The sequence below is a fragment of the Nicotiana tomentosiformis genome, chromosome 11, assembly GCF_000390325.3.
Source record: "Nicotiana tomentosiformis chromosome 11, ASM39032v3, whole genome shotgun sequence".
NCBI classification, from domain to species: Eukaryota; Viridiplantae; Streptophyta; class Magnoliopsida; order Solanales; family Solanaceae; genus Nicotiana; species Nicotiana tomentosiformis.
Genome location: NC_090822.1, coordinates 67,338,596 through 67,359,165, shown reverse-complemented (window position 1 = coordinate 67,359,165; position 20,570 = coordinate 67,338,596). Strand labels below are relative to the sequence as shown.

Below are 20,570 nucleotides of genomic sequence, written 5' to 3'. Positions count from 1 at the left end.
ATGGCTAAGTCCCAATTTTTAAAACACACTGCCCAGCTGCCCTCTTCTTCGCGAACGCGGAACATGCCTCGCGTTCGCGAAGGCAAATGTCCAGGCCCAGAAAAGCTTGGCCTACATGAACACGACCAGGGCCTCATGAACACGGAGGCGTACAAACCCTGCCCTATGCGAATGCGAGGGCACCTTGACAAACGTGAAGAGCAATTGGCACTGACCCTTCCCATGTACCTTCCTTCTACGCGAATGCGATGGGGCCTTTGCGAACGCGTAGGCCTGGGACCTCAAGGCTCTGCGAACGCGACCCCTTTATCGCGAACGCAAAAGGTAAATTGCTCCACTGCCCAAATCCTTCATCGCGAACGAGTGGGTCCTTCCGCGTTCGCGAAGAAGGAAACCTGAACTGGAGTTTTCTGGTTTTCCTAGCTCAGCTCCGGGCGGTCCGAAACACCCTCGAGCCACTCGGGACCCCGTCCAAATGCACCAACAAGTCCTTAAATATGATACGGACCTGCTCAAACTCTCGAAATGCGTAAAATAACAACAAAACCAAGAATCACACCCCAAAACCAAATCAAATCAAGTTATGAACTTCAAGTTTCCAAATCGCTCTGAACATGCCGAATCATACTTAGACTACTCAAAATGACACCAAATTTTGCGGGCAAGTCTTAAATCACCAGTCTAGTTCTATTCAATATTTCAGTATCATGTAACTCAATATGATTCAGTATTACAGTATCATGTATTGCAGTATGATTCTCATTTCCTGATTTTAAATCCCTGAGTGTTGAACACTTGTATTTGGGCCTGAGGTCGTAGTTTATGCTTTATGCATCTTTGGGCCTGAGGCCGCAGTTATGTATACGTATACTTGGGCCCGAGGCCGCATTTTGTGCATATATATATTGGGCCTGAGGCCGTAGTTTAATATTCAGATAAACATGTGGTTCATCATTCAGAAGAGGGAGTATTCATATCCTTACTTCCTTATCAATTCTCAGTTATCAGTTATCAGTTTAGTTTCAGTTTCATTATTTATAATTCTTTCTTTCAGTTGTTTTGCATACCAGTACAATTCAAATATACTGACGTCCCTTTTCGCCCGGGGCCTGCATCTCGCGAGGCAGGTAACAATTTACAGGTTGACGACTTTGCTTACTAGGACATCTCGTATCAGCTATTGGTGAGCCCCAGTCTTTCGGGGCATTATCCCTCTTTTTTTAGTTTTTATAGTATTTTAGTTAAAAAGGTATACCGGGGACCTTGTCCCGGTAAACAGTTAGTATTTTGGTATTCTTTAAAGGCTTTGTAGACTATAGCCCAGTCAGTCAGATATTAGCAGGCTTTTATGTGTTAGCCTTGTCGACTACTCATTTATACTTGCAGGCTTTTCAGTATTTTCCGCATTTATGATATTTCAGTCAGACTCTTTAGTAGATCAACATGTTGTATGTTTATATTCAGCTTAAATTTATACCACATGTTGATCCATCCATCCAGTTGGTTCGCTCGGTCACATGCAGTTAGGCACCGAGTGTCGTATTACGCCCAGGCCATGGCTCAGGGAATTACAAAGCTTGGTATCAGAGCCTAGGTTCAAGAGTTCTAGGGAGTCTATGAAGCCGTGTCTAGTGGGGTCACTTTTATGTGTGTGTGCGGGCCACATGTATAAACAGTCGACCACCAAGATATCTAGGATTGTTCATTTCTTTCATACTCTAGATCATGTAGTTAGAGCTATGCTTTCAGGAATCCTTCTAACTCGTGTGAATTGCGTATTTCAGAAAAATGCCTGCAAAAAGAAAGTGCACCAAGAGGGCCTCAACTACTAGCCAGGGGGCTACGGCTAATGTTACTCAGGAGGAGGACACTCTGGCTTAGGGAGTTGCATCGGGCTCAGTGCCTAGTGCTTCAGACATGGATGTCATGGGAGCTACCCTATTGCGCACCCAGATTGTTGCTACTCGGGCTCAAAGGCAGGGAACAAATGTGGTTGATGAGATGGGTAGTTTCAGGTCTAGGGAATTCCTCAACATGAAGCCTCCAGTTTTCACAGGGTCCAAAAAAGATGAGGATCCGCAAAACTTCATTGATGATGTTCAGAAGATATTTTGAGTGATGCATGCTATAGACACTAAGGCAACAGAGCTTGCTGCGTACCAACTAAAGGATGTTGCTAACACTTGGTATGAAACATGGGAAGAGTCCTGAGGGGAAGATGCAGCACCTGCAATTTGGAAGGAGTTTGCAGATGCATTTCTTGAGAATTTTTTACCCATTGAGGTCTTGGAAGCTAAAGCTTTAGAGTTTGAGAGAATCAAACAGAATGAGATGAGTGTGAATGAGTACTACCTCAAGTTTGTCTCTCTAGCTAAGTATGCTCCGGAGATGGTGCGTGATATGAGGGCCAGAGTTATGAGGTTTGTGTTGGGGTTGTCAGATGATTTGTTTGCTGATGCTAATATAGCTGCTCAGAACAATGACATGACCATTACTAACATGGTTGCCTTTGTTCAAGGGAACAAAGATAGGTTGAAGGAATAAGAGCGGCTACAGAGAGAGAAGGACAGGGAATTCAGCAAGAGAGCTAAGTCTGTAGGAAACTTCAGCCAAGGGGGATCTCAAGCAGGTGGCAATCACCAGTTCTTCAGGAAACCAAAATCAAGATCGGCTCCATCTTCAGCTATTGCACCACTTCAAAGGTCCAAGTTTAACAAGAAAAAATAGAATTTCAGAGCAGCAGGCTCACAGTCACAGGCAAGTATGGAATACAGAGTCCCTGGTTACCCTATCTGCAACACATGTGGTAAGAGGCACCCAGGGGTGTGTCGTTCGGGCATAAATGGTTGCTTTGGGTGCGGTCAGCAGGGCTACTTCTTGAGGGATTGTCCATCAGCAAGGAAGAATAATGGAGGCAATGTATCTCAGTCAACTAATTCAGCAGCCCCTCAGAACTCTCAGGCCCAACAAGGGTGTGGTGCAGCAAAGTTCAGTAATACGGGCGATGGTCGGAACTGCTTGTATACGTTGGCAGGCCGTCAGGATATAGAGGCTCGTGGAGATGTTGTCAAAGGTATGCTAATAGTCTTCACCTGATGTTTATGCTCTTATGGATCTGAGATCCACCCTATCTTATGTAACCCCATATATTGCTAAAAAATTTGGGATAGAACCAGAAAAGTTGTGTGAACCCTTTGAAGTGTCCACTCTAGTAGGAGAATCAGCTATAGATAGACGAATCTATAAGGAATGTCCAATTAAAGTGTATCATCGCCTTACTGTAGCAGACTTAGTAGAATTAGAGATAGTAGACTTCGATGTAATCATGGGCATGGATTGGTTAGAGTCATGTTATGCCACAGTGGGTTGTAGAACCAAAATAGTAAGTTTCGAATTTCCTGGTGAACCAGTCTTAGAATGGAAGGGCGATGCAGTAGCACCTAGGGGTAGGTTTATTACCTACCTTAAAGCCAGAAAGATGATTTCTAAAGGGTATATTTATCACCTGGTTTGAGTTAGGGATGCAAATGCTCAGACTCCCACTCTCCAGTCAGTACCAATTGTAAATGAGTTCCCAGAAGTGTTTCCCAAAGATCTTCCTGGAGTCCATCCCTATAGAGAGATTGAATTTGGAATTGATCTACTCCCCGGCACTAAGCGGATATCTATTCCGCCTTATAGAATGGCTCCAGCAGAGTTGAAAGAGCTAAAAGTCTAGTTGAAAGATCTTCTAGACAAGGGATTTATAAGGTCAAGTGTCTCACCTTGGGGCACCCCGGTCTTCTTTATCTGAAAGAAGGATGGGTCTTTGCGTATGTGCATTGACTATCGTTAGTTGAACAAAGTCACCATCAAGAACAAGTACTCTCTTCCCAGAATAGATGATTTATTCGATCAACTTCAGGGTGCCCAGTGTTATTACAAGATTGACCTCAGATCGGGGTACCATCAGTTGAAGGTTAAGGAAGTTGATATTCCAAAAATAGCTTTCAGGACTCGATATGGGCATTTCGAATTTTTGGTAATGTCGCTTGGTTTAACGAATGCACCAGTAGCTTTCATGGACCTTATGAATAGGGTATTCAAGCCTTATCTTTATTTGTCTGTTATTATATTTATTGATGACATCTTGATTTATTCCCGCAGCGAAACTGACCATGCAAAACATCTCAGAATTATGTTGCAGACACTGCAGGATCACAAGCTATATGAAAATTTTTCTAAGTGTGAATTCTGGTTGAAATCAGTAGTGTTTTTGGGCCATGTCATCTCAGGCGAAGGCGTGAAGGTGGATTTTTAGAAAATAGAGGCAGTGAAGAATTGGCCTAGACCCACTTCAGTATCCGATATAAGAAGTTTCTTGGGTTTAGCAGGCTATTACAGGCATTTCATAGAGAGGTTTTCCTCTATCTCATCCCCTTTGACTAGATTGACTCAGAAGAAGGTCAAGTTTTAGTGGTCGGATGCTTGTGAAAAAAGTTTTGAGGAGTTAAAGAAAAGGTTGACTTCAACGCCAGTTTTGATACTACCGGAAGGAATCGAAGGGTTCATTGTTTATTGTGATGCTTCAGGGGTTGTTCTTGGGTGTGTGTTAATGCAACATGGTAAAGTCATAGCCTAAGTATCGAGACAACTCAAGGCTCACGAGAAGAATTATACAACTCATGATCTTGAGTTAGCAGCTGTGGTATTTGCGCTAAAGATCTGGCGCCATTATTTGTATGGGGTGCATGTTGATATTTACATAGATCACAAGAGTCTCCAGTACATCTTCAAGCAAAGAGAATTGAATCTTCGACAGAGAAGGTGGCTCGAATTGCTCAAGGATTATGACGTTGATATCCTCTATCATCCAGTGAAAGCAAATGTTGTAGTCAATGCTCTCAGTCGGTGTTTTATTGGAAGCTGAGCTCATGTTGAAGCAGACAAGAGAACTATGACGAAGGAAGCCCACCACTTAGCAAGTCTAGGAGTTCGACTTTTGGACTCCGAAGATGGTGGCTTTGTTCTTCAAAATAGGGCTGAATCCTCCTTAGTAGTCGAAGTTAAGGAAAAATAGTTCAGTGATCTCTAATTATTGCAGTTGAAGGAAGGGATTCACAAATACAAGACTACGGCTTTTGAACAAGCGGGAGATGATGGCACTTTGAGGTACTGGGGCAGACTATGCGTTCCAGACGTAGATGGGCTCAGAGAGAGGATTATGTCAGAAGCCCACAATTCCAGGTATTCTATTCACCCAGGTTCCACAAAGATGCATCATGATCTAAGGAGATCTATGGGTGGAACGACATGAAAAAGAACGTAGCTGATTTTGTGGCTAAGTATCCAAATTGTCAGCAAGTGAAAGTCGAACACCAGAGGCCTAGTGGTTTGGCTCAGAGTATAGAAATTCCTATTTGGAAATGGGAGATGATAAACATGGATTTCATAACAGGTTTACCTCGCTCGTTTCGGAAGCATGATTCGATTTGGGTGATTGTAGACCGACTTACCAAGTCAACTCACTTCTTGCCAGTGAAGACTACAGATTCAGTAGAGGATTATGCCAAGTTGGATATTCGGGAAATTATTCGATTGCATGGGACTCATTTGTCCATCATCTCAGATTGTGGTGCTCAGTTCACAGCGAACTTTTGAAAATCCTTTCATAAAGGATTGGGCACAAGAGTGAACCTCAGCACAACTTTTCATCCTCAGACAAATGGCCAGGCAGAGCACACCATTCAAACTCTTGAGGATATGTTTAGGGCGTGTGTTATCGATTTTAAAGGTAATTGGGATGATTTTCTACCCCTCATTTAGTTTGCTTATAATAATAGCTACCACTCTAGTATCAAGATGGATCGTACGAAGCTTTGTATGGGCAAAGGTGTAGATCACCAATTGGTTGGTTCGAAGTTGGTGAAGCGGAGTTAAGAAAATTGAATAATTCGCCCCCAAACCGATAAGCCGTTAATAAAAAAAATTCAATCTGTTCCCCGTCCGTTAAACTGTTAACCTGATACCAATAAGCCATTAAGGTTCAGCTTCGATTCGGTTTTGAACACCCCTGGTGTAAACTGCAATTGATGAAGCTATAGAACCAAATGGATAGTTCTTGACGACGTGGCCTTGTTTGAGGCCCTATCAGATCGTGCATACCAGATATGCAAATTTCCAGCTTAAGACCCTAAGATGGGAATATCAAATATACCCCGTGAATAGCAGGCCATGGGAGTATCATAAGGTAAAAGTTTAAGTTTCAACATGTAATTGAAGCAAGGTGAAGGAGGGTACGAGGTACCTTGTTAGTGAAGATTATCAATATTTACAATTCAGGCAGAGAAATATAAGTACTCTGAGTTTACTTTCAACCGTAATACAGGTATGTACAATTGGTCACACCCATCTCAGTTATCAGTGGCGGAGCCACATACACCAAAGGGGTGTCAACTGACACCTTTCGCAGAAAATTATATTGTATAGCTAGGTAATATTTTTTAAAATATGTATATATACTATATAATGACACCCCTTGACTTCTGGATGAATTTATTTCTTTATGTTTTGACTCCTCTTAATGAAAATCCTGGTTCCACCACTGTCAGTTATGCCCAATGGAAGCTAATAGATATAGTTTAAGAGAATGATGGGATATCAGGATCCAGTTGGGATTAGAGTAACCCAAAATTGTGGAATGAGCCAGGGGAGCTAAAAGTGAAACAAGGTTTTGTTGAAATTTTTAGAATAATGTGATAGACAAAAATATTAGCAGGAGATTAAGAAAAGATTAAATGAAGCATTACGAGTAATGTATGATAAATGGGTGATAACGGTAAATCAAATCATATCGGGATATAACCCCCTCTTATTATTAGTACTCAGTGTTATTACTAGAAATACTTTTGTGACATACTATTTATCCTCTAAAATTTATTACTCTATTCGTCCCAATTTATGTGGCATTAGTTATTTCTCAAGAGTCATTTGACTAATCTTCGTAGCTAAATTAAATTAAATAAAACCAACTCAATATTTAAAAATTTAAATATTTGAAAAACTATATGAAAAGTCAAAAAGTACTATAAGTTACAATTTTCTCATGTCAATATAATTTTAAAAAAATATTTTAAAATATTGATCAAAGTTCACATAGTTTAAATCTCGAAAAGCAAAAAATACCATAAAAATTAAAAAGGATAAAATACTTTTTAGTGGTTTCTCATTTGTTCTAACTCATGAAAAATTAATAGAGCAATTATTTTTCTTCTAGTTTATTTTAAACAACAACAACGACCCAGTAAAATTTCACAAGTGGAGTCTGGGGAGAGTAGTGTGTACGTAGACCTTACCTCTACCCCGAGGGGTAGAGAGGTTATTTCCGATAGACCATCGGCTCAAGAGAACGAAAAGAGACAATATATCAGTACCATCAACAAAAATTATAGAAATAATAACAACATCACAAGAACCAGTAACTAGATGGAAAATAGAAATAATAACCAGTAAATAAGGCCAGACACTATGAAAACGGAAGAGTAGTATAAACACAACATTGACCACTAGCTGTCTAAGACTAAATCCTATCAGCCTAGCCTCACACTAGTAGACTAAATATGTTCAACTATCTCCTAACCTACAACCTTAATGCTCGACCTCCAACGCTTCCTATCGAGTATCATGCCCTCAGAGATCTGAAGTCTCGTCATAACCCGCCTAATCACCTCTTCCCAATACTTTTTCGGCCGCCCTCTACCTCTCCTCGTACCCACCAACGCCAACCGCTCAAGAGTCCTAAAATAACTTTAACTAAAGAAATCGGAAATCGGAATTACCGATCACGTAAATATTTAGCTTGCGTCTCCCTATTAGTTTGCAGGAAAAGGAAAGGATTTCTGTTCCCAAAAGATCGCTTTATAATATTTAAAATATATTAACTTAATTTTTTAATTTAATAAAATAATTCACATTTCAAAATCATTCTTTTTTCTTAAATGTGCGTCAGTAAAAAGAAAAACAATTTTGCTCAAATTATCTATATCTATACTATATTAAAAGCACGAAAACCTTTAGCAAAATGTCGTTCGCCTTTTTTACCCTTAAAATATTATTTTCGCACAAGACAAAATAGTCATTTGAATTATATGCATTTAATTATTTTTCAAATATCTATGATTTCTCAATCAATTAGATTTTGTGTATTATATCCTTCCTTATTTGAACTACTAATATAACTTATTTAATTTGTACTATTTCTAGGAGACTTTAATGAACACGGAATGTTGTGAGAAAAATTACTTTCTTCCCAAGTTTTTGTTTATTTCTTCTATTTATTTTGTTACTAATTTAATTATTTTAGACTAAATTATATTAGAAATAAATTTATTAGTTAAAAAATAACAGAATAATGAACAATAAATATATGAACTTTACATACTAAATATCAATTATTCTTATGTCGTCCTATGCATTTGAATTTGAGTCTCCTTTTCCTAATATAAAGTATAAACATGCAAAAAGGATGATACTTTTACTTGAATCACAAAAACATATCTATAAAAAGAACTTTCTTTTATATATATTTACTTTGTCAACTTTCTTCATTAATAAAAGAATAATGTTAAAAAGATTCTAAGAGCCCTTAGTATTTAATGTTTACTATTAGTTTATAAGGTCAAGAAAAAAAAGAAAAAAACGTTTATACGGTAAAATCTTAACTAGCTTTCACATTTGACAAAATAGTAATTTAAACTATTTTTCTAAATTGTAGGAATAGTGATTTAATTATTTTCATAATATTTAAAAGCAGTCACATAATTATTTTTCTAATACTTAGGACTTTGATATGAAAAATTATGTTATTTAATTGGAGTCGTTCACATAAACTACATTTAGATTTAGGGTATTGAATTTCAATCACGTCAGAAGTATCATTTTTTAATATTAGGCTTACAAGTATCTTTTGTTATAAAATTTTGGTGGTCCTTACTTTCCTTTTCATGGTTTAGGAGTCCTTGTTTTTTTCCCAGGTTTATGAGTCTTTTTTCAAGGTTTACATGTATTTCTTTTAAATAACAGAATAGTCATTCAATTATTTTTCTTATATTTAAAATTTTGATATTAACTAAATTTTTTGTTATTAAATCATGTTTGGGAGTAAAAACAAATATCTAGCAATCAAAAACATAGTAATCTCAAAAGTTTATTAATTCTTTTTTTAAAATTCGAGTATCAAGCTTAACTAAGAAAATATTTTAATTTTAAGAATATAAAAGAAAGAGAAGGATTGGTAAGATTCAGTAACACTAATGGTTATACTAACATAAAAATTCAGAAGTGATATGTCATAGCGATTTTCTTATTACTCTTAACATAGAATTCTTATTGGATAAAAATTATAATTATATTTAAATATTTAAAACTTGGGATGAACTAATATTAAGATTTGAATCAACAATAATAAATTATTCTCTTTAACATGAAAATAAAAATTAAGCTCTTAAATTAATTAACCAAAGGAAATCTTTAAATTAACTAATTTACAAAAAAATCAAGTCATTCTTTTCGATATTCATCATATAATCAGTTATAATATAATATTAAGAATCAAATTGTAAAGGTACAAATGTTAAATTATAAGGATGAAATATTAGAAGACAAAAAATATTTTATGTGAGTTGGCATTAATTATTTTTATTTCTTTTGATATTCATTTAAACAAATGACAACTCCCTATACTTTTCTATATAGTGAGTTATTTATTTTATCATATTAACTTAATGTAGACATTTTAAAACTTAGTATTTGATAACCTAATTTACATATTCCTTTTGTTCATATTTTACTGATTGACGTTAGGCACACGTGCAACGCACGTACACTAAAACTAGTTATATTAAAAGCACGAACGCCCTTAGCGAAATGTCGTTCGCCTTTTTTGTCCTTTAAAAATAGATTTCATATTGGATAAAATTATAATTTAATTATTTTCCTAACTTAAAAATCAACTCCAATTTTGATTATTAAGTTTTTCCTTATTTAAACTATATAAAAATATCCTATATAAGACTCTAAAATCACTTAAAATTTTATTCTTAAAAACAATTCCTTAGTAAAACTAGGTTTATTGTTTTTGTCTTTTACCCTAGGTTTTTTTGTCCCACGAAAGTCCTACTTTATGAGTTTCGACGGATTCTTGTTCAACAACATCACGTGCAAGAGCCAAAGAAAGCAAACTATTACATGATTAGCTTTCTAGATGATGGAGAGTTAGAAAACAAATGTTATTGCAACCAAAGCCTTTAATTTTCTCGTGCGAAGCGTATATTTAAGACGGATAATAGTATTGATTTATAATTGAAGGCCTTACATTCTATTATTTTTTAAAGTTTTTAAGGTACGTTCAATTATTTTTATTCTTGTAGTATGCATTAATTTTTTTTATTTTCTATATATCTTGCATAGTAATAGAAACACAAGATTTTTATTTAGTTGAGTGACGTTTGTATAGTTTGTACCTTTTTTAGTACATTTTTTTAATCCAATTTAGCTAATTTAAATTAATATTGAGATAAGGTTGTTTGATATATTTATTCAGAATAGATTATATTTTTACGAAATTTAGTGTGACAAGTATCAAATTAGTAAGATACGTCTAATGATTGAAGTTATGAATAAATATAATTTGACTACAGTCACTCATATTATAATTAAATTGAACTTTGGAGGACCAAAGCAGGTTGCACAAGAGTATATTGTCAAGGAAATCTTTAGCAAGTTAAAGATGAAGTACAAAACAACAATATGAATTAATGTATGTAGTTCTATTGTTATTTTATGTATTAAGTTATTTATAGTTAAGTATCTCCTCTTTCTCTCACATTACATCTTGTATTTTTTTTTTTCAAGCATCGAATTATTTTGACTCTATTGCGTGCTGGAAGTACATATCTACCAAGGACCGGAAGTAAAAAAGTAGTCTTTATAATTTAATATTATTCGAGAGCATTTTCATAGTTAAGCTTGAAAGAAATTATCACATTGAATACAAAAAATTGATCAGACTTAATTCCCGAACAAGATTGGGATTTCATGAGTGAAGAGCATAGTAGAATAACTTTCTTTTGCTTATTTGTTTTCCCAATATGACCTATCTGCATGAATACTTCAGTTATATCATCCTTACTAAATTTTAAATGTCCTAATAAGTGATATATTTTTCATTTGCTAAAAGTCTAAGCGTTAATAATTTTACAGAATTAACTCCTGGAATTTGTTTGTTATATAAATATAAATTAGAGCTCTATATTGAAATTCTGACCGAATTTTTCACTACTATTCCTAATTATAAAGAAACAAATAAGACTCTAATTTTGTTAAAAAAATACATTAGTTCTTTTAAAATAATTTCGAATATGTTTATGATTTGCAATAGTAACACAGTGTCAATCTCAAAAGTTGAACATAATTTTTTTGCTAAGACATGATTTCTCACAGAAACAATTATGTATTGTACTTATTAGAAGAATATTAATGTCGATAACAAAATCTTTAATCATGACAAAGCGGTCAAAGAGACGAAAGGAATAAATACCAAAAGTATTATTTATAAATAGGTGTTAGGCGAGATACAACACAACACACTTGTATCTCGTATAATAAAATATTTTACATTTACACAATATAAGTAACATATTTTCACGTACCACTCTGGTACATAAAACTAGTTAAATAAAAAAGCGAGAAGTAGGAAAAGAGGAGTGAGGAATACGCCGTCTTAAAGTTTGTGGGATCCTTTTAGAGCGCCGGCGGTTAACGCACGGGATCGTCGATCATTCACAACTGACTAGTGGGATTAGGGTTTGAGTTGAGCTTAGCTGCGGACGATTCCTCGTATTCAATACAACAACGTTGTCCTCTCTATTGTTTGGTCTCTGTCACGCCCCACAGTTAACTTAATTTCTTATGTTGTGAATTCATTCAAAAATGGCAGCGGGGCTTTTATCAAGGACTCTCTTTGCCCACCGCCTTCTAAAGCCTTCCACTTTCTACAAGCCCCAATTCTTTATTTCTGTAAGTGCTTGCTTTGACATCAAATTAAAGGCGAAATTCATGTCTATGTATTTGTGACTTTCGAAATTTTAATCTTTTTCACCGCACATGAATGCACAGTTTTACATAAATTTCAATCCTTTGCGAAGCATCTGATTTTAATTGACGACTTAGCTTCCTTCCTATATTCTTTTACAATTTCAGTTGCACTTAATTCTACTTGCTTAGTTAACCTGTCAACACGAGTGGCAGTAAGTTCTTGATAAAAAGGGATTTGTTTCTTTGAATTCCGTGAGAAATACTTGTAAAAATCATGTTAGCATTATCACGTGGCTTTGTCATGTAGATTGCCAACTTCAATTGCCATTGAAAGTTGACAAGTATGTTTCTGATTTGTTAGTAAAAGAAATGTTCCTTATTTGCTTAATCCCTGCAGAAGAAACCTTTCTACTCCCAAGCTGCACCAACCTATTACTCTTACAAGGTTGTGGGTTCTGTTACATGTTGCGTGGCTTCATCAAGGATAGGAATACGGACAACATTCTCAACACTAGCTGTGTCCACCAATGAACCTGTTGTTTCAGTTGACTGGCTCCATGCAAACCTTAAAAACCCTGATATGAAGGTGTGCGTGATTGATTTTTTTTTTTATATTTTGTTCCTTCCTGCGGGGATTTAAGATGGTGGTGCTGTCCTATATAGACAATTAAGGGAGAATCAGTCCTTTTTTGCTTCTTTTCCAATGCTTAGAAAACTTAAAGAGATTTTTCGCTTTATTTTTCTTAAAGGTGTTGGATGCATCTTGGTACATGCCAAACGAGCAGAGAAACCCCCTTCAAGAGTATCAGGTGCTACCCCTGATTGATACTTGTCTAAATAGAAGTGCTTTATCTCGATTCAAATGCCTGCATTGCTTTTATTGAATGTATTCATAGACAGAAAATATTCCCCCTCTACTAGACCCCTCTGTGAGGTTTATTTGTTCATCTCTCTCTCTCTCTCTCTCTCTTTTTTTCAAATATGTGGTTTGGGGCATGCTTTTACTTCTATTTGAACAGGTTGCACACATTCCTGAAGCACTCTTCTTTGATGTAGATGGTATATCTGATCGTACTACAAATGTAAGACATACTTCCTCCAAATTTTCTTTCTTCTTTTTGAGAATATTTTGCTGCATAATGTAATCTTTCACAGCTTGGAACATCTTCTCTTGCATCAATATCTCTACTTCTCTTCCGCCCCTTTTCCATTGAACTCATCTGTTCTATACCATAAGAGATGTTTCACGTAACCTTCCAACATGCTTGTGAGATAGATCACATCACCTTTTTACCTTATCAAAAAAAAAAGAAAAGATCACATCACCTTTTTACCTTATAAAAAAAAATGATCACATCACCTTTTTATTGTATAAAAGCTTTGTTTCTCTGTTGATGTTATCAGTTGCCACACATGCTGCCATCCGAAGAAGCATTTGCAGCTGCTGTGTCTGCTCTTGGAATCGAGAACAAAGATGGGGTTGTTGTCTATGATGGGAAGGGAATTTTCAGTGCAGCTCGTGTATGGTGGTGAGTTAACTGATTATTGCGAAAGGCAGAGAAGCTCTTTTTGTACAAAATAACTAACAAATTACAAAATGGATAATCAGGATGTTTCGAGTTTTTGGACATGACAGAGTTTGGGTTTTAGATGGAGGCTTGCCAAGATGGCGTGCTTCTGGATATGATGTTGAATCCAGTGCATCTGGTGACGCAATTTTGAAAGCTAGCGCTGCCAGTGAAGCAATAGAGAAAGTATATCAAGGACAGACGGTAAGTAAAAGCTTTTTTCCCGTGAACTGCTTTTACTCATGCATCTTAAAACAGAAAATATGCACAAAAAAGAATGTTTTTTTTAAACCCTGATAGCATGGCACCTTTGAAGCAGTACGACTAGAATTTAGTGGTGGCAAGGCCTCTGTGTGAAAATTCCCCAAGGTGTGATGTGTGAATTAGGTGCGTGTCACGAGTTTGAATTGCGGGCCACTGTTGTCGTGGATTTCTCGGTTATAAGAAAAAGTTCTCTGTGCAAAAATCTCAAATCTTTCTTGTGTTACTTTAATGAGATGATTGTTTTCTTGAATACGATCTATCTTTATGAGGAGTTTTTTTTCCCAGAAAATAAAAAATTAAAAAGAAGTTGCTGCCTTTACAGGAGAACAATTAAAGGTGAAAACTTGGAGGTAGTTATCCACTTATTAAGTGGTATCGCCTGATAAACTATATGAAATATATGTTACTAAATAAAGATATGATGAGATAAAAGTCCCAACCCAGGATAAATGACAGCTACTGAGTCTCTGTTAGTCCATGGATGTAAATCTAACATCAGAGATAATGTGTTAAAAGTTCAATAATTTCCTTTTCCTGTCATCCTTGTGGGCGCAGTGCCAAAATAAGATTCCAGGAACTAAAGGTTCAGTGATGAGGGAAAGTACCAAAATAAACAAAGAATTTGATATTTGACAGTTCCCTTTTTCTTGAATGCTTTGTTCTTTTCTGAAGAGTAACAGTTTGATGATTGAGTATTTCCTCTGTCTTGAATGTTTTATTTTTTCTGGAGAGGTGGGGTGAGAGAGTGAGGGGGTGGCTTATTCTTGGGTACGCAACACTCAAAATGCCTTCTCAAATACTTTTTTCAATAGGACGTTGAGTGCTTCCTTTTGTTAATAGTTTTATCCACATTCCTTATAGCTATTGGAATTCTACTGCTAATGTACCTTACTTAATATTACCATAAAAATTATTGTTTGCAGGTCGCACCTATTACCTTTCAGACCAAGTTTCAGCCACATCTCATCTGGACCCTTGACCAGGTTAGTGTGCTTGGTTGTGCTTTCTGCCTGCAGTTCTTTCTGGGAGCTATGTATAGCCATACACTGTCGAACTGGTGCTAATGGCATGGATATCAATATGTAACCTGTCTTCTGTTCACCAGCATTCAATCACATTATGTCCTATCGCTATGCAATTTAAAGCTGATGGTAGGTTTAGGAACAGATAGATCATGCGCAAACTTACAAATTGTAATGTAATGTGAAATTGCAAGCTTGCTGGTTCATCCTTGGACGATTTGTTCAGCTATATTCAGCCAGAAAAAAAAAATCTACTTCCCATGAGTGAGACGTAAAACACAACAAATTCCGCAAGTAAATCTGGGTCATGGATTTCGAAGGTTGTTCTTTTAGGGATCCTATATCAATGTTTAGGTCTAATGGTTTTATAAGTGGGTGATAGTCCAACTGACAAATTCTTCGTCCTCCTGCTAGATATGTCAAGCAGATTGAAGTTTTTTTTGTATGCTTTCAAAAGTAAATAAATGCAAATTTTTGTAGTCGATATTTCTTTCGATATACTTTCCATAGTAACTGACGATGTGATTTTGTTGTCAATAGTTCTATCTTTTTTATGTGGAGATGTAATGTTTATACTTTCAGGTTCGGAAGAACATTGAAGAGACAACTTATCAGCATATAGATGCTCGATCCAAAGCTAGGTACTTTAGTTTGTCGGAGAACTAATTTCTTAATGTATGATGCATTAATAGCTAAGTTTTTTTTTTAATCATGATTGGATGAGATTAAACACGGGCGTGTCATTTTTGTTGTAGCTCTTAAACCATCCACTATCCCCCCCTCCCAATTGAGTAATACTATTAGTTCTTTCTCCGGAAACTTTAAGAATTGAAACTTAATTTACAACAGAACTTGAGACTTTAAGCTGATGCTTTCTTTCAACAATTTGTTCAATATGCAAGTAATATTGATTCTGCACCTTGTCAAATTATGTCGAGTAAATAGAGGGTGTAGTTTGTTAAAAAGAGATATGCAGCATATATGTAATCAAATAGTGTTGAGGAGATAGAACAGGTGAGTAATATCTTTTGGCATGTCTTGTCATCTATAGGTCCTTGGTGGAGTTAGTCACTAAGGTTGAAAGAAGTACGTGACATGCACGCAATTCTACGTTACACTGCGCTCTCTTTTATAACATGAAGTGCAACATTTACAACTCACTTGACTGCTGTCACCAACACATTGGAATTTTGGTAAAGCCTATAATGAATACGCCTCGGGGAGTTAGACAAGTGAAATAATTATTCTAGTTATGGAGTACAACAGAGAAAAGGCGAAAGTAGCAAAAATACAATAATGTTACAGTTATACCGATGTTACATGGACTCTCCAAATTACCCCGTCTGAACAGTGTTGAACTCTGGTGCTGCTACGGGATTCGTCCTTGCACCAATGGAGAAAACAAAGACGGAAGTGGTGAACAGGCAGATTGATGACGAAAATAAGAAGACGGTTCCCCATCTGAAGAGGCAAGACAAGAACAAAGACCATTTGAGATATGGAGAAGATATACTCTCAAAAATAGAGTTTACCAACTAATTCATCTACTTCGTTTTGGGCTAAATGTTGTTTAGCCCGAAAAGCAATAAAATGAATTGGTCATTCCTTTTAATTAATTTTCTTGCACAAACAATAACTTTAGACCCTTAATACTTTAAGAGAACAAAGAAAGCTTATTAAATGAATTGTTTCTGCATAGTCATGTCTGTGCTAATTTGGATATGATGGAAGTAAGCTTCTTTTGAAAGGAAGAGGTGCATACTTCCTAGTTTTTCTAAGTTGGCAAGATAAACACTGGTTCAAGATACTGATAAATTTACCGCATAGCTAACATAAGCTTGTACATGAACACTTATGCTCTACTATGAATGGACCATAATGTTCGTTAGGTTTAATAAATTGATGTATCTGCTGTTAGTATTATACAAAATGGATCAAAATCTATTGTTCTAGTCGACTACTGTGAATTTGTTTATCAAAGCTGTTTTAGCGTCTCCTGATTAAAAAAAAAAACTTTTTAATGTCTGAGGTGGATTTTCTACAATTCATTTTACAGGAAAATGGAGTTGAATCTAAAGTTCTGATTTTTGCTTGCCCCATTTTAGGTTTGATGGTGTTGCACCAGAGCCTCGAAAAGGAATAAGAAGTGGTCATGTACCTGGGAGCAAGTGCATTCCTTTTGCACAGGTGAAGGTCTACTAGTAAAAGAGATGTGATTTTCAATATTCTTATCTATTAAAAGCCATTGTCTTCAGTGGAGGAATGAAATAGGATTTTGATTTTGGCTGGTTAGACTATTTGTTGAGGCATGGCCTTTAGATCTAATTGTGGGAGTTGACTTTATTCATTGATAATCCATATTATCTAGCGCATGATTTGTTGGTGTCTCACATTGATAGTGATGAAAGCTTTCTCCCTTAACAATAATGTCACAATGACTGTTTGTTAAGACCCTAAGGATTTGATAGATGTTCCCTTCATATCTTCCAAGATAATTGTGAGCACGTTGAGGTAAATGAATCCTACCCTCTGCTCATGCCTGGGTACAACAATGCTTGAACAATAAGCCATGTGTATCTTCATCCCCCCCTTAGGGAGCACCTATTGCACATTGCACCTAATGACTAAGTGTGTAGTGCCTCCTTACATTCTTGTTTCTTTTCACCAACAATATAGAGATTCTTCAGCAGTATGTAGAGTTCTACTATCTAGAATAATCCCTTAGTACAATCAAGGGTAACCATTCTAGCATAATTTTCTTTGTTTTTAAATGTTGATGCCAACTGATTAATTCCTGGATTAAGCTCTGTAACCATATATAAGCAGAGTTCTACTATTTGTTGACGCTGTCAATACGACCAAGGGTAATCATTGTGGTGCAGAACTCTTTGTTTCGAAATTTTGATCCCTGCTGACTAATTCCTAGATTAAGCTCTGTAATCATGTATGAGTATCTGGCTTATTATGGTGATTGCATGCAGATGCTGGATGGCTCTCAGACACTATTATCTGATGAAGAGCTCAAGAAAAAATTTGAGCAGGAAGGTAGGAACAGCTTCCTCTTGCTTGATGGCTTGCATAGGGAGAATAAAATATTAATGCATTTGCATATGTACATAATTGGACTTAATGCAGTCCGAAGTTTCAATGTAATGGTATATTTGAAAAGGCTTCCCGTTTGAATTAAAGAGTTGATCAGAAATCATTCAATCACGTAAATTAGTCCTTTTGCATCTGGTATTTTTGAAGTGTTTCTATAAATTATCCGACTTTTCCAGTTGCTTATATGGATAACCTATTCTTCTATAGGTATCTCTTTGGACAAGCCTGTAATAACTTCTTGTGGCACTGGGGTAACAGCTTGCATACTTGCCTTGGTTAGTCAAACTCTCTGTTTCTCTTTTGGGACGATCTTCTTATATGTCAATGACCAGAATCCAATTTTCCATTTTATGTTGGCACAAAATGGAGATATTCAAAGTTTCTTCATATTTGTAGGGCCTCTATCGACTTGGAAAGACTGATGTTCCAGTCTATGATGGTTCGTGGACAGAATGGGGAGGACATCCAGATGCACCAGTCTCCACATCTGAACCGTAAATGCAACATGCTTTCAAAGAGTGCATCAACATATGACATTGCAAAGTTTGCCTGATCCGTTGTATCCTCGAATAATGGAACATAGATTTAAAGATAGTTATGGCACGTATATATGTCAACAGAGGGAATGCAGAAAGAGTGGCTGTTAGTAAGAATATAGTAGGCTGGGGAAAATCAGACCTGTCTTTGCTGTGCTTAAGTTACTTATAACTATTTGATCACGAGTCCAATTTTTCTGTCTTTAATGAGCAACAAGCATGCGCTGTTCATGCACCTCTTTCGCCTATGCATTTGATCATTTCGTTGAACTCCGTTTCAGACTAGCCCCAATAACGAAATGGACTATGAACGGATCAAGTAATTTTATTTTAGTTACCTTAGGTTACAGTCATACGGAGCTACTCATTAAAGGATACTTTTGGTATGATATTATTATTTTGGAAGTGACGTTCTTCGGGGCCATTCTATAACGGAGATTTCTTGGCAAATATGCATATTATTGCAAAGACAAAAGAACGAGTAAAATATTTTAATACTTAGCATGTATGTGAGGCACATCAGTCCTAGTAAAACAATAAGTGTTTTCTTTTGCGTTTCTACTACTTCGCGTGATAGAGAATTATTTAAGATACTATACTAGTTTAACAAGTAAAAATAAGGAGCAAGGAAAAACCACTCGAAAGTGTAACGCGTATCATCCAGTTCATTATTTTAACTAACTATAAAATAAAATATTGGTAATTGTTAAAATCACTAGTCTCTCGCACGTGTATATCAAGTCAATTATATATGAAAGTATATAGTAAAAGTTCTTGTAAATAATCAATGGATCTATCATATTCGCCTTTTGATAATACTTAAGAATAATACAAGCGAATACCAACATATTAGTATGATAAGTTTATTTACAACACACCCTTAGTATTTAGCTAAACAAATAATAACAAAGAATTGACTTATACTTGTAGTATAGATTGCATTGATGCCTTTTTTGATTGAATAGTTGTGTTCATATATAAATATAGGTAGATAATATGTGAAAACTAATAAAAATAAAAGTATTAGAACAATTATGGATTATAATGAAGATGACAAGACTACGAAACTAAAAATTTGAATGCATGCGCTATGCCGGCACAAGTTGCTTTTTATATGAAGAAAAACACAAATAACGATATATAGATTGATTCACCAACAATAATACCCTTTTAATATATAAATACAACTTCACAAATTAAATTAATCCATAATTCTTTTTCACTAAAATAAAGACCATTAATTTTAGTTAATGAATGTTACTCTTCATTGTTTTTTTTCGTCCTTTTGCTTTGTATAACTCATTTATCTTCCTCTTCAATTGTTTGTGTCAAGGTCGTCAAGTGCATATTTCTCTTAGAGCAATTAAAGTTATTCCTGAATTTACAATTAGTAATTTTTTGCATCGAATTTTTAAGTGGATGACTCGGTCGAGTGGTCTCAGTTGGAGATAGGATTATAGTTTTCTTATCCATCTCAACAAGAAAAGGGATTTACTCAACACAAACGTAATTAGCATTAGAATTCTAGTTTGTTGTTTCAGAACTCCAATATACTACAAGTATTGAACAATGCTCCTCGTTTATTCATCTTAATTGATATGCTAAATCTAAAATACATAAATTAAATTAGAAAGGAACAGACGAATATTAGTGCAAGATCTTAATTGAAGAAGCAAGGTACTGTGCAGTGATTCCATGCCTGAATTCATAACAAAAAATAAATATATTGGAGAACTAAGTACTCCAGTATATAAAGTTGAAGGTAGTTTTGATTAGATTAATTACCTCAAGCGTTAGTCGGATTGGACATAGTAAAATCGTGCGTAATCCATTGCAAATAAAAAATTTGACAGAGAAAAATGAGTTTATAGCAGCAGGAAGGATGGAAATTGAAATAATGCAAGATGATATACTTTTTTGCCCTGTCACAACAATGTGTCTTTTCGCTCACGATAGATGAAGAAACTAATCCGAAAAATAATCCCTACTTTTTAACTACAACTCTT

At 35.6% G+C, this 20,570-nt stretch overlaps 2 protein-coding genes across 2 annotated transcripts; both read left to right on the top strand.

Moving 5' to 3' along the window:
• Window positions 1–2,763: 2,763 nt before the first annotated feature.
• Window positions 2,764–3,718, top strand: LOC138901603 (uncharacterized). Its single transcript, XM_070189378.1, has 3 exons — window positions 2,764–3,073; window positions 3,171–3,339; window positions 3,520–3,718. Exons 1-3 carry the CDS (start codon window positions 2,764–2,766, stop codon window positions 3,716–3,718), a joined length of 678 nt encoding a protein of 225 aa, XP_070045479.1.
• Window positions 3,719–11,693: 7,975 nt separating this feature from the next.
• LOC104101911 (thiosulfate/3-mercaptopyruvate sulfurtransferase 1, mitochondrial) lies at window positions 11,694–18,812 on the top strand. The gene is made up of 12 exons (XM_009609460.4): window positions 11,694–12,054; window positions 12,470–12,658; window positions 12,822–12,881; window positions 13,092–13,154; window positions 13,477–13,601; window positions 13,682–13,844; window positions 14,828–14,887; window positions 15,509–15,567; window positions 17,032–17,113; window positions 17,908–17,971; window positions 18,236–18,303; window positions 18,425–18,812. The coding sequence occupies exons 1-12, from the start codon at window positions 11,968–11,970 to the stop codon at window positions 18,524–18,526; spliced, it is 1,122 nt and encodes a 373-aa protein (XP_009607755.1). The 5' UTR covers window positions 11,694–11,967; the 3' UTR covers window positions 18,527–18,812.
• The last annotated feature ends 1,758 nt before the right edge of the window (window positions 18,813–20,570 follow it).

Coding starts and splice junctions, on each gene's coding strand:
- LOC138901603 (XM_070189378.1), top strand. CDS start 2,764: ATGGAATACAGAGTCCCTGGTTACCCTATCTGCAACACATGTGGTAAG. Junction 3,074..3,170: donor TCGTGGAGATGTTGTCAAAG/GTATGCTAATAG, acceptor AATTTGGGATAG/AACCAGAAAAGTTGTGTGAA. Junction 3,340..3,519: donor GTAATCATGGGCATGGATTG/GTTAGAGTCATG, acceptor GGTTTGAGTTAG/GGATGCAAATGCTCAGACTC.
- LOC104101911 (XM_009609460.4), top strand. CDS start 11,968: ATGGCAGCGGGGCTTTTATCAAGGACTCTCTTTGCCCACCGCCTTCTA. Junction 15,568..17,031: donor GATGCTCGATCCAAAGCTAG/GTACTTTAGTTT, acceptor GCCCCATTTTAG/GTTTGATGGTGTTGCACCAG. Junction 18,304..18,424: donor CAGCTTGCATACTTGCCTTG/GTTAGTCAAACT, acceptor TCATATTTGTAG/GGCCTCTATCGACTTGGAAA.